Genomic DNA, 12,979 nt, shown 5'->3' with positions numbered 1-12,979 from the left:
CAACAAAAGAACAAGTGAAACACTTAATATACATTCATATATATTAAAATCTATCTTTTTTAGCTTTTATCTCCGTATTAATTATACATTATCTTTAAAATACAACGTTGAAACAAATTATTAAATATTACTACATTTAGAAATAGTATTCATTATTTATAATTATTAAAATAATATATTATAATGATTTAAATATTATTTAATAATAAATAATTATAAATAATTATTTTCCTTTTAAAGTACTATAGTTTATAATTTTTATTATTATTAATATTACATTTAATTATTTATTTAAATATACATTAAAATAATAAATTGTAATATTACTAAGAATTTTCTTTTCAAATTGCTATATTTATTATTATTAGTAGTAGTAGTAGTAGTATAAATAATATATCTATTATTATTATCACTATAATAATTAAACTATTATTCATTATTATTAAAATAATTAAATGTATTAATTGTTATTCAAATAAAACGCATTAATTATTGATAATTATTTTCTTATCAAATTAGTATATTTGTCATTATTATTACTACTAAAATATATAAGTTTTTACACATTTTTTATTGCATTAATACATAGATATCATTAAAATAATAAATCATATACAATATTTTAATTACAATTAATTTATTTATTTATTAAAATAAAATGTATTAATTATTGATAATTATTTTCTTTTATTTTCTTATTATCAAATTAGTATAATATATGTGTCATTATTGTTTCTACTAAAATATATGAGTATTTATTTATGCATTTATTATTATTACAACAATACATCAGAAAACAATAAAATATTTATTTATTCTAATTATATATATATATATATATATATATATATATATTTTTTTTTTTTTTTTTTTTTTTTTTTTTTTTACTATAATACACTAGGTCTGCATATCTGTACTGATAAAATAAAATAAAATAATATATAAAACATCTGAGATACAATACTACAGGACAATACATATTATCTAAAAATGGTCTAAAAATAAGTGCACTGATTTATAAATGATGTAATAAATTATTTGAATCTATTTACAGCCTAAAAATGGAGGTGAGGTTATACCTGTAGTGCAGTTTAAGGTGCAGTTCCTCTCAGAATGGATTTCAGAGCAGGTCACGGGACATGGATCGATTTTTCCAGCCAAACAATCCGACTCCTCCACCAGTCTCATTCCTCCAGTGCAGCCTGCAGCAAACAACATCTCACTCAACAAGTTCATATACAGTAATCTACAGTTAAATGTCTACAAAATCAGTCTAAATTTAAGAATAATGACTGTTTGATTATGCTGCGCTCACCGCTCTGTGTGTCTATGTTCGGGCCGCAGGACTGCGTGTTACATGTGAGTGTTTGTCTGCTCATCCCCTCACAGTCTCTCCCAGCATTTTTGGGTGGAGGGTTCGAGCAGGTTCTGTTCCTCACCATCAGTCCTCCACCACACGGGACGTCACAACCAGACCATTGTGTCCACTCCGACCACTGACCATCCACTGAGACCAGAACATTTTTATAAGAGAAAGCCTTGAAGTCATGCATTACAGTGATTTTACTGCAGTTAGATGATGTTTTTTATTATACATTAATACTTTTAAGCATTGTAATACATTCTGTTCTGAGCCAGAAAAAATTGCATAATTTTTTGCATGGGAACAAAAGTGTGTTAAAACTGTCAAAAAATGCTTGTTTGTTTTAAATATGTTTTAATAAACAATAATAATTTATAATACTAATAAAATTCAACATTAATATAACTTATTAAACAGTTTTCATTTTTTTTTTTTATAATTACATGTTTTTTGTATTATAATATTAAAATATGTCCTTTTTAAATTACTATAATGTATAATATTGATTTATTATTATTATTATTATTATTATTATTATTATTATTATTATTATACCCAAAAAGTTACATATAAATAAAAACAAACAAAAAACGTTTTAATGGAAACAAAAGGAAAAACATTTTTTTATTAAAACATGTCCATAATAAAAAAAATGAATAATAAATAAATATTATTTTAAATATTAAAAATTCATTTTTTTTTCATGAGAACAAAAATGTGTTAAAACTGTCAAAATATGTTTGTTTGTTTTTTTTAAATAAGTTTTTAATAAACAATAATAATTTAGAATACTAATTAAATTCAACATTAAAATAATTCATTAAACTTTTTCATTTTTTTATAATTACGTTTTTTTAAATGATAAAAATAAAATAATAAAAAATGTTCCTTTTAAATAACTATAATGAATAATATTGATTAAATATGATTATGATTATTATGATGATGATGATGATTGTTTTTATTATTATTATTATACACAGATATGTTTGTACATGTTGGATGTTTGTAAAATATAATTATTCCTTATTCTTGCATTTCTAACATACTTTTAGACATTCATTTTGTTGATAAACATCAATATGCACAAACAGATCACAAATTTAAGTAATATAACTAATAAACTTTAACAAGCATATTGCATAAAAAAACTGATATTTTTCATCTGAAATTTAAGGTGAAAGTCCAGTGAAAATATATTTTTTACTGAAGTTACTGAATTTTCAGAAGTTAAAAAAAATAATAATAAAAACATTCCACTGTAATGTTTCTGTTTTTTGTTCTAATAATATATTCAAACATAATTTTATAGTTTATGTATCATTTGAAATTCTTAATTTGTTTATTCATAAAAAAGCAGTAAATTACAATATGATACTTTGTAAAATGTTTGCATATTCACTCATTAATGAAAAGTCATTAATCAGATAAAGTGTGTTTTTAGTGCTGGCCGTTTTACAAAACTACATTGAATAGAAAACATTCTGAACATTCTGAATGCATTATGAGTGTTAATACAGAACCATCATGAGATCTTTACATACCAGGACAGGCCTGCAGGAAACAAGCGCGGCTATCAAACTGAGCACCACCACAGGACCCGCCTGGCCGGGCGTCTCTCAGGATGTTTCTCTGACGGAAAAGCGACCCCAGACCGCACGACACGCTGCACTGACTCCAGGACGTCCAGGGAGACAGAATACAGTCAACTGGAAGACACAAACAGACCTCAATCCCATAATGCACCTGACCTGAGATCAGCTCAAATATAAATATTGGGGATCTGAGTTAATGGACTCACAGCAGTCGTTTTCGTCTGAGCCATCAGCACAGTCTCTGTGGAGGTCACATCTCTTATCCAAACTCACACACTCGCCGCTCCAGCAGCTGAACTGTTTGGCAGAGCAGAGTTTGGGCACCAGGGGGCGCTGAGTGGGTGTGACAGGTGAAGAAACGGACCCTGAGGAGAGAGATTAGTGTTAGTCATGTTTGTGTGATTGAGACAAATGAAACATGAAAGCTCATGAATGGTTTTATTGTGCGTTAGGAGAGTTAACACATAATTTAAAAAAAAAGTATATTAACACATATATATTTATTTAGTATGCATATTTTAGCTTGTACTACTAGTTTTTGTAAATAAAATAAAATAATAAAATAATAATAACATAAAATATAAAATTTATAAAAAACTTAAAAAACACAATTTAGAAATGTTGTCTTGTAAACATAAATTGCAAAAACTGAAGTGAACATTAGAAATGTTGCATTGGCAGGTAAAATAAATTTTAAAAAAGTTTAATGAAAAACTGTAATGAAAAAAACTGTGATAAAAAGTGCAAACATTTAAAATAAAAAACTAATGACAAATATTTGTAAAAAAATTTGTAAAAATAAATAAATAAATAAATAAATAAATAGATAAAAAGTAACAAAAGCACATAAAATTACTCAAAATATACAAACTTAAATTAAATTTAGAAATGCTGTCTTGGCAAGTAACTGTAATAAAAAAAATTAAATGAAAAACTTAAATTTCAAAAACTTGAATGAAATTTAGAAATGCTGTCTTGGCAAGTAACTGTAATAAAAAGTATAAAATTTTTTAAATAAAAACATTTTTAAAAAATTTAGAAATATTAAATATTTAAAGAAAATTATAATAATAATAACAAAAGCACATAAAATTACTCAAAATATAAAAATGTGAATGAAAACTGAAAATATAAAAATAAAAACTAATTCAAAATATTAATAAACACTATAACAGTAATATAAGTAGTTTAACATAATTCTGTATTGGTAAATTCAGTTCATTACTGCTGTTAGTTGTTGATGTTTGACTTTGTATGTATAAATCAGAATGTTTTCTGGTTTTCTGGAAGGTTTTATTTCTTCATATTCATATTAGAATGCATCTGTTAAGCTTATTTCTGTAACCTCAATTAACATCCTTGTTTTTTTGTGCCAGATAAATAATCTGAAATAATAATATTTAAAAATAAATCATGTCACAGTTCCGGCAGTATATTATTTAAAATGATATAAAAGCTCTTAAATAGCTTCAAGATAATGAGCTAGTACTTTTTAAACTTAAAAGCTTTCTCAAAACTGATGGCATGCAACTAGCAAAAGAAATGTGCGTTTTATCTGTTACCACAGCGATCCTCATCTGATCCATCAGGACAGTCCTCATGTCCGTCACACACAAGAGCAGCTTCCACACAACCGAACGTCCTGCAGGCAAACTGGCCTTTCACGCACAGAACTCTGGGTAAACCATCATCATGGGGTGTAGATGTATCCCACAGTCCTTGAAAATAAATAAAAATTGTTTGAAAGCAATTTCTATTGTAATAAACCAGCACCTGATGCGTCAAACACATAAACACACACCTGTCCTACTGGAGTAGGGTGTAGGTGTAGGTGTCAGAATATGAACGCCCGGTTCTCCTGTTGGACCGACAGCAGGTGGCGCTGTTGTAATGTGGGTCGGTGGAGCTACTCCAGGGCTGCCGTCCTGTGGACTCTTGGTGTGAAGTCCAGGACGTCCAGAGGTGTAGTTATACTGACCAGGACGTCCTGTTGGTCCAGTGTGGTTCTGTAATCCTGGGACACCAGGTGGCGCTGTGGTCACTTCACTACTAGGTGTGACCAACTCATCTGAGCAGAAATGAAAATAATGACAAAAAAAATACAGTTTTTACCTCTGAGGTTGTTATAATAGATATTATACATTATACATTATATTATACAGTGATTAAAGTTAATGCTTAAAAAAAAGACTTTTCTAGAGCTATTACCATTATATAACATGTATTATTATATTTAATTCAAAGATCATACCAAATATCATTAAAAATTACATTAAAGTCATGTGAATGTTATTTATTTATAGCAGCGTTGTTATTTGTAAATAAACCTAAAACCATAAAAATAATTGAAGTTTTTATATAACTTATGTAATTTATTTATATTTTAATAATAATTATTTTTGTATATGTTGAATTAACATTAAATAAACAAACAATAATAAACTATGATATATGATAATAATAAGGCTGCCATAAATAAATATATAAAATTTCCATGACTCCCATGTAATTATATTTTTTATATATGTTTGCTAAATAAACATTAAATAAACAAACAATAATAATACTATGATCTGTGTATAAAATAAAATAATAAATCCATATTGAAATTAAAATACAATTAAAATGAATATTTCATACACAGATCATGGTATTATTATTGTTTGTTTATTTAATGCTTATTTAACATATACAAAAATCATATATATTTATATATATTATAATTTATACTTTTAAAAAATTATATTTAAAAAAAATATTACAAAGAATTGTGTGCATTTATTTATTTATTTATGGCAGTGTTATTATCTGATAACAAACCTAAAACCATAAAAAACAATGATATTTTTTTAAAAATCGTACAACAAAATAATAATAATAATAATAATAATAACTAAAACTGTAACTAAAATTAAAATTTGTATTAAAAAAAGTTATTTAAAATATTACTGAAAACTATAATAGTATATCAGTAATACTAATGTGTTTGTCATGATAATGTTACAATGTAAAAAAAAAGTGACTGTAATTAAAATATGATTTAACTTTTTTATGTAAAATAATTTTTCCTTGTTTTTACTGTGGTATGAAATATGACCTGGTCATTTGGTTCAAAGAAAAAAAATAAAATAAAAAAATAAACCAAGGAACCAGTTTTACCTCCTTTGCACCCCAGGACTTCGACACGGAGGTAGAAAGTGTGTCGAAACTCTAGAGGAATGATCCGGAGAAATCGAGCTCGGACCAGTCTGTCCAACCAACGTGTGACGGGCGTCCGGCCGACCATCCTGACCTCAAATATCTGACACGGACACAACAATAAACTTCATTTATGCATTCATTTCATTCCTAAATCAGCTAACTTTCATTTTAACCAACACAGCTCAATCCCAATGACAAATACATGGATTTCAGGTTTTTTTACCTTCGGAGGTGAGGCTTTGTCTCCAGTTTCAGTGAAGTTGATGAAGTGGTTTTCCACCAAAGCGAAGGCCAGTCTGTATTTGGTCAGGTATCCCCACATGCGTTCACTGCCCTGCGTCACAATGCCCGAAATCCACATGGGCTCCAGGAAATCCACTTGGAAGTACGGATGAGGATCTCCAGGTAAAGGACTCCATCCTGGTTCCATTACCATACTGAGAAGCACCAAATCAAAACAAACAAATGTCATCAAAAGCACATGGAAAATGTTGTGGTTGATCTTGTTTATTCTATTTGCAAGAAGAGAGAATGGCCATTTTTTTTCTGTTTGTGCATTCATACATGTTTATAACGTTAATTTATCAAAAATGCTTACACATTGGGTACAACATTGAGCCGGCCTGCATCAGCAGGATTGTTCTCTCTGTATGAGGACGAGGTCAGCTGACCATAATGGACACGCCCATCTTCAAATCCCAGAGCAGAAGAACAGACACCTGATGGGTAATAGACAGACGAGAGTTAGGTTATTTTGGTCAACTAAAACTAAACATTTGAAAACATTTTATTTTAGCTAGTTGTCTAAAGATTTCTCATTTTTATTTAAGGCGAGACACTGCAGGTGAATAGGGTAAAAATAATTAACTAAAAGTTATCACCTTACTTAATCAGTTGATTGATTACATTGATAATTGCAAAAAATTTTTGTATTACAAGTTTTCTAAAATGTTAGGTTTTAATATGCAAATGAGCATTATTTAATGAAATATGTGCTAATTTGCATACATTTCTAGTACAAAAATCTAAACACTGGATGAAGTCAGTTTCAACATTCTATCATAAAAAACAATGATATTTAAAAAAAATCGTACAACAAAATAATAATAACAATAACTAAAACTGTAACTAAAATGTAAATTTTTATTAAAAAAATGTATTTAAAATATTACTCAAAACTGTAATAGTATATCAGTAATACTAATGTGTTTGTCATGATAATGTTACAATGTAAAAAAAAGTGACTGTAATTAAAATATGATTTAGCTAGTTGTCTAAAGATTTCTCATTTTTATTTAAGGCGAGACACTGCATGAATAGGGTAAAAATAATTAACTAAAAGTTATCACCTTACTTAATCAGTTGATTGATTACATTGATAATTGCAAACATTTTTTGTATTACAAGTTTTCTAAAATGTTAGGTTTTAATATGCAAATGAGCATTATTTAATGAAATATGTGCTAATTTGCATACATTTCTAGTACAAAAATCTAAACACTGGATGAAGTCATTGACATTTTTTTTGACATATTAAAGTAAAATGTTTTTACAGAAGGAATTTTGGGTATTTAATTTTGTCATTCCATAATTCAGAAAATACTTGGACCAGGCAGAAAACTATATATTTCTCTCTCTCTTTTTTTTTTTTTTTAACAGTTTTTTGGGGAATAAAATATATAAAATCAAGGAAACTATATATGAACAAATTCCTTTGTAAAATCCTTCAGGATATAGACAGGGATAAAAATGTAAAGTTTGGTGTGTGTAAGTGCTACTGAAGTGGAGGTTTATGGCTCAGTGTAGGAGAAAAAACTAATTTTGAGGAAACAGCCTTTAAAAAATATACTGTAATTGAAATCTACTGACACAAATAGATAAAGTGTTATAAAAGAAACATTTAACAATGTCTTTCAGATGTTTTCTTTCCACTAGTCTGAAAAAACACTTATGAAAAATCAAAAAGCCCAAAATCTCAAACTTGACAGGTGCATGAAAAACTGTTACTTGATGTACTAAAATAACTAAAATTTAAATATAAAATGAATAAAAAAATATATATATAGACATGTTTTTTAAATGACAAAACACAAGAAAATTTGTAAACCTTTAACTAAAATTTAACTAAAATGAGAAAATAAAATGTTTAAAATATTAACGAAAACTACCTTTCTGACCAGGTCCTCCTTCCTAGGAAATGCAAAGGAAAAAAATTAGTACATACATACAATAGTACGTAGTTAAGCTCTATCAACACCATTTGTGTGCCATTTTATATAAAAGTACTACTACTAATAATAATTAATTATCTTAAATATTAACTGAAATAAAATAAATTAGGCACACTTAATAAATCTAATATGTGACACTGTACCACAAAACCAGTCAAAAGAGTTTTATTTTAATTTTTTGGAAATCCAGGTTTATACATTATCTAAAAGCTGAATAAATAAGCTTTCTATTGATGTATGATTTGTTAGGATAGGATATTTGGCCGAGATGCAACTATGTGAAAATCTAAATATTAAGAATATCGCCTTAAAAGTTGTCCAAATGAAGTTCTTCCTATTATAATTAACATATTATTAATCAAAAATTAACTTTTGATATATTTACAGTAGGAAATTTGCAAAATATCTTCATGGAACACAATCTTTACTTAATATCCTAATGATTTTTGGCATAAAAGAAAAATTGATCATTTTGACCATATCCATACAATGTATTTTTGCCTATTGCTACAAATATACCTGTGCAACCTAAGACTGCTTTGGTGGTCCAGAGTCACACATAACATATTTAGAAGTGTGACAGTGTTTAGCTTCATAAAATTTAATATTAATAATATAATTATATTTTCAAGTCACATAGCTATACTTATGGGTCAGCACTTTACTGTCAGATTTTCTTCAAATGTGATTCTACATAACAGGTTAAGAGGTTAAGTCTCACAGTGGTGGTCAGGGGACTAGGTGTGGTCACAGGCTTCTTGCTGGGCGTCCTGAGAGGGGCGGCAGTGGGGGTGATGTGGGTAATATTTGTGTGTGTACAGTCTCTCTCATCCGCTCCATCAGGACAGTGAGGAACTCCATCACAGCGGCGCTGCGCCTCAATACAGCCTCCTGGAGGAGGACAGGAGAACTGACCTGACAGGCAACCCGCCGGCCTTCTGGTAGGAGTGGGACGAGTTCCTGAATATAAAAAAAAAAGGGTAAAAGTAATACAGTTTAAAATGAGAAATTATATATATGTCAAATCTTATGACTGGTACCAACCACAGTTGAGCTCATCTGTGCCATCACCGCAGTCGTTGACCCCGTCACACAGCGCCCCTTGTGGACCAGCAGGAACACAGCGGCCATTACCACAAAGAAACTCCCTCTCTTTGCAGGGACGCAGCGGTGGCACGGCAGACACTGGCGGGATGGGTGTGGACCACTCATGCTCTGATAAACAAAGAAAAAAAGAATGTGATTTTTATGCATATTTAAATGGACTTCAAGCCCATTCACTGCTTTCCTGACAACTAAAATGTAATGAAGAGAGAAACTAAAGATACCATCAGCGCAGCCCATGAGCTCGACTCTCAGATAGATTCCATTCTGAAAGTCATGAGGAAGAATTCGTACGAAGCGAGCCGACACCATCCGATCCAATCGAGCCACAGCTACACTGCGGTCGTCACTGTTTCCTTGAAACACCTGGAAGAAACAGCCAGAAGAGCTAAATATAAATACCCAATTGTTAAAGGAACACTCCACTTTTTTTGGAAATAGGCTCATTCTCCAACTCCCCCTGAGTTAATAAGTTGAGTTTTACCGTTTTGAAATCCAGCCGTTCTCCTGTTCTGGCGATATCACTTTTAGCATAGCTTAGCATAAATCATTGAATCCTATTAGACCGATAGCATCGCGTTCAAAAATGACCAACAAGTTTCCATATTTGTTGTATTTAAAACTTGACTCTTCTGTAGTTATATCGTGTACTAAGACCGGTGGAAATGCAAAGCTGCGAGTTTCTAGGCTGATAAGATTAGGAACTACACTTCCATTCCGGCGTAATAGTCAAGGAAGTTTGCTGCCGTAATAAAGCTGAAGCAGGAGCAGTAATACCACGCAGCACATGTGCAAATGCTAAACTAGCTGGGAACTCATTTCTGATAATACTCCTGCTTCGGCCATATTACGGCAGCAAACTTCCTTGACTATAAATATACATACAAATAATAAACAAATAAAATAAAAAGAATACAAAAAAACTATAGGATCCTAGAAATGCGGTCCTGAAACTGCAGCTTCAAGTTGTGCAGGAACACCCTTCTGAGGCTTTTAGGTCGGGTAGAATCTGCGATCTCTGACCCAGTTTGTTTGCTGCAATATGCTGTGTTTTCCACCAACTGGCAACCCGGGGTGTCGGAATACTATTGGGTGAACTGGCAGTGGGTGGAGTCACACAGACCAAAAACAAACATTACAGCAGGGAAGACACATTTCAAAAAAGATAAACTGGCTTTGGGGTTGTTTTTCAGAGAAACAAGTATGTGAACTTAGTAGCTTCCTAAATTTCTGCAAACATATGGTATCTTTATGATTTAGTACTGTCGAAAAATTACATACAAAATATAGTTTCCATCTTTAAGATGTATGTATTGTTTTAGTGGGACATGAATTGAAGTGCTTAGTAAGATTTTGTCAGTGAGTCACCTTAGCTTTGGGTCTGGCATCTGTGATCAGCTCTTTATACGTGTACCACTGACGGCCGTCGCTGCTGAACTGCAGATAGAAGCTGGAGACAAACGTGTCAAACACACCACCACCCTGCGTCGACACACCTACAACACCACAAACAACACTGTCAACACATTACATTTCATTTTGCATCCCTATTATTATTAGCTGGCATATTTCTTCTTCTTCCATATCAGAACAGAAAAATGTAGTGCTGATTGTTGCCACAGCAAATGCCACTAGCTAGTATTACTATTATTAGTACAGTTTTTGCAGACTGTGACTTGTAAATGCATTGGACATTTAAATTCATTTTCAAATCTCATCAACATTATAACAGAACTTGGCTTCAGAAAGCAGCTGATTCTTTGACTGTATGCTCTTAAATAATGCTGCTGTTTGTGACCTGTGATGTTGTAGTGTCTAAGCAGGTCTATCTGGAGATATGGCCCGTCTGAGGAGTGTCTGTGCTCCTCAGGGGTCCCGGCCGGAAGCTCTCTGTACTCCTCCGGCTCGGGGCTCCAGCCCTGCAGGTCGCTGTGGAGGTCCCGAGCGTGCAGACGGCCCGCTGACGGAGGATGACCAGGCTGATGGGACGAGGCGCTGAAGCTGTTGGCGGGGAGCGAGTGAACGCCCAGAGCGGACCAACACTCATCTATAAAACAACAGACAGAATATGTGAAAACAAGGAAGCATCAAAGACTAAATCAATAAATAAAATAAAAAATTATTTGGTGCTGGGCATCGATTAATCTCAATTAATCGCATCCAAAATAAATTGCATCCACATGCATGTCTATATATTTTAGAAAAATATGTTGTTTATATATTATATATATTTATATATAAATTATATGAATATAAATACATACATAAATAAATACATCTGTATGTGTCTTGTTATAAACATAATAAACATAGACAGTACACATATATTATATAAATAAAAACTTTAATTTTGGATGCGATTAATTGTTGCCCAGCGCTACATTTTTTATAGTATACATTATGCATGAATAATTGTTGTAATTATTCTACATTTATTTTTACAACAGTTTTTTTAAAACATATGCTGTAGTTCATGTGACACAATAATAGCTGAATTTATTTTAAACAAAAAAGGTAATTACGACTTCTCTCATAATTCTGTAAGAAAACAGCTCTTTTTCCTCAGAATTGGACTTTGTAACTCACAATTGCAATTAAAAAAAAAGAATTGCTAGAAAAAAAGGCAGAACTGCAAGAAAAAAGTCAGAATTGTATGATACAAACTAGCAATTGCGAGAAAATCTGAATTGCTAAAAAAGTCAGAATTGCAAGATATAAACTCACAATTGCAAGAAAAGTCAGAATTGCAAGAAAAAAAGTCAGAATTGTGAGAAATAAACGTGCAATTGCGAGAAAAAAAATCTGAATTGCTAGAAAAAAGGCAGAATTGCAAGATATAAACTTATAACGGCAAGAAAAGTCAGAAAAATCTGAGATTTAAAAGTCTGAATTATGAGATAAGTCATAATTACTATTTAAAATTTTTATTCAGTGGTGGAAACAGGCTTCCATGTAAGTCCCTTATTTGTCCTGAACCGTTAAACTGTCCCTGTTCTTCAGAAAAACCCTGTAGATCCTGCACACTGTCTGGTTTTTCAGCATCTTTTGCACAATTGAACCCTTTCCAGCTGTGCCTGTATGATCCATTTTTCACACTGAGGACAACTGATAGACTCATATACAACTATTACAATAAGGGGAAAACACTTACTGATGCTCAAGAAGAAAACACAATGCATTAAGAGCTGGGGGCAAAAACTTTTGAACAGGATGATGATATGTTCTTAATTTGTTTAAAGATCATATTTTTCCATTTAGTACTGCCCTCCAGAAGAAATCTATGTTTCCCAAGAGAAAAAAATGATCATCCAACTCAAACAGTTTACACTAGTTTTAAAATGTATTGTTTCCTTTAATTATGAACAGATGAATCTCATAATCATCCAATCCGCTGCTGGAAAGGGTTGAATAATGTAAAATTTACTGGGAAACCAAAGAATGTGCAGAATCTGTACTAGTAATGCTTATGATGGAGGTTTGAATGA

General features: G+C 30.8%; 1 protein-coding gene across 1 annotated transcript in view; it reads right to left on the bottom strand.

Moving 5' to 3' along the window:
- sspo (SCO-spondin) overlaps positions 1 to 12,979 on the bottom strand; it is a 119,187-nt gene that overhangs the window by 60,044 nt on the left and 46,164 nt on the right. Inside the window, exons 38-52 of the mRNA XM_073830641.1 lie at positions 11,293 to 11,541; positions 10,863 to 10,990; positions 9,710 to 9,860; positions 9,435 to 9,605; positions 9,112 to 9,350; positions 8,328 to 8,349; positions 6,758 to 6,878; positions 6,383 to 6,596; positions 6,118 to 6,259; positions 4,760 to 5,026; positions 4,521 to 4,676; positions 3,165 to 3,323; positions 2,908 to 3,072; positions 1,316 to 1,507; positions 1,080 to 1,202 (exon numbers count right to left, since the gene is read on the bottom strand). Coding sequence (XP_073686742.1) covers positions 1,080 to 1,202; positions 1,316 to 1,507; positions 2,908 to 3,072; positions 3,165 to 3,323; positions 4,521 to 4,676; positions 4,760 to 5,026; positions 6,118 to 6,259; positions 6,383 to 6,596; positions 6,758 to 6,878; positions 8,328 to 8,349; positions 9,112 to 9,350; positions 9,435 to 9,605; positions 9,710 to 9,860; positions 10,863 to 10,990; positions 11,293 to 11,541 — 2,499 coding nt within the window. The remainder of the gene's footprint in view (positions 1 to 1,079; positions 1,203 to 1,315; positions 1,508 to 2,907; positions 3,073 to 3,164; positions 3,324 to 4,520; positions 4,677 to 4,759; positions 5,027 to 6,117; positions 6,260 to 6,382; positions 6,597 to 6,757; positions 6,879 to 8,327; positions 8,350 to 9,111; positions 9,351 to 9,434; positions 9,606 to 9,709; positions 9,861 to 10,862; positions 10,991 to 11,292; positions 11,542 to 12,979) is intronic.

The sequence above is a fragment of the Garra rufa genome, chromosome 24 (assembly GCF_049309525.1).
Source record: "Garra rufa chromosome 24, GarRuf1.0, whole genome shotgun sequence".
NCBI lineage: Eukaryota > Metazoa > Chordata > Actinopteri > Cypriniformes > Cyprinidae > Garra > Garra rufa.
Note: the sequence above shows the minus strand (reverse complement) of the source record. Positions and strands in the feature narration are given on the sequence as shown.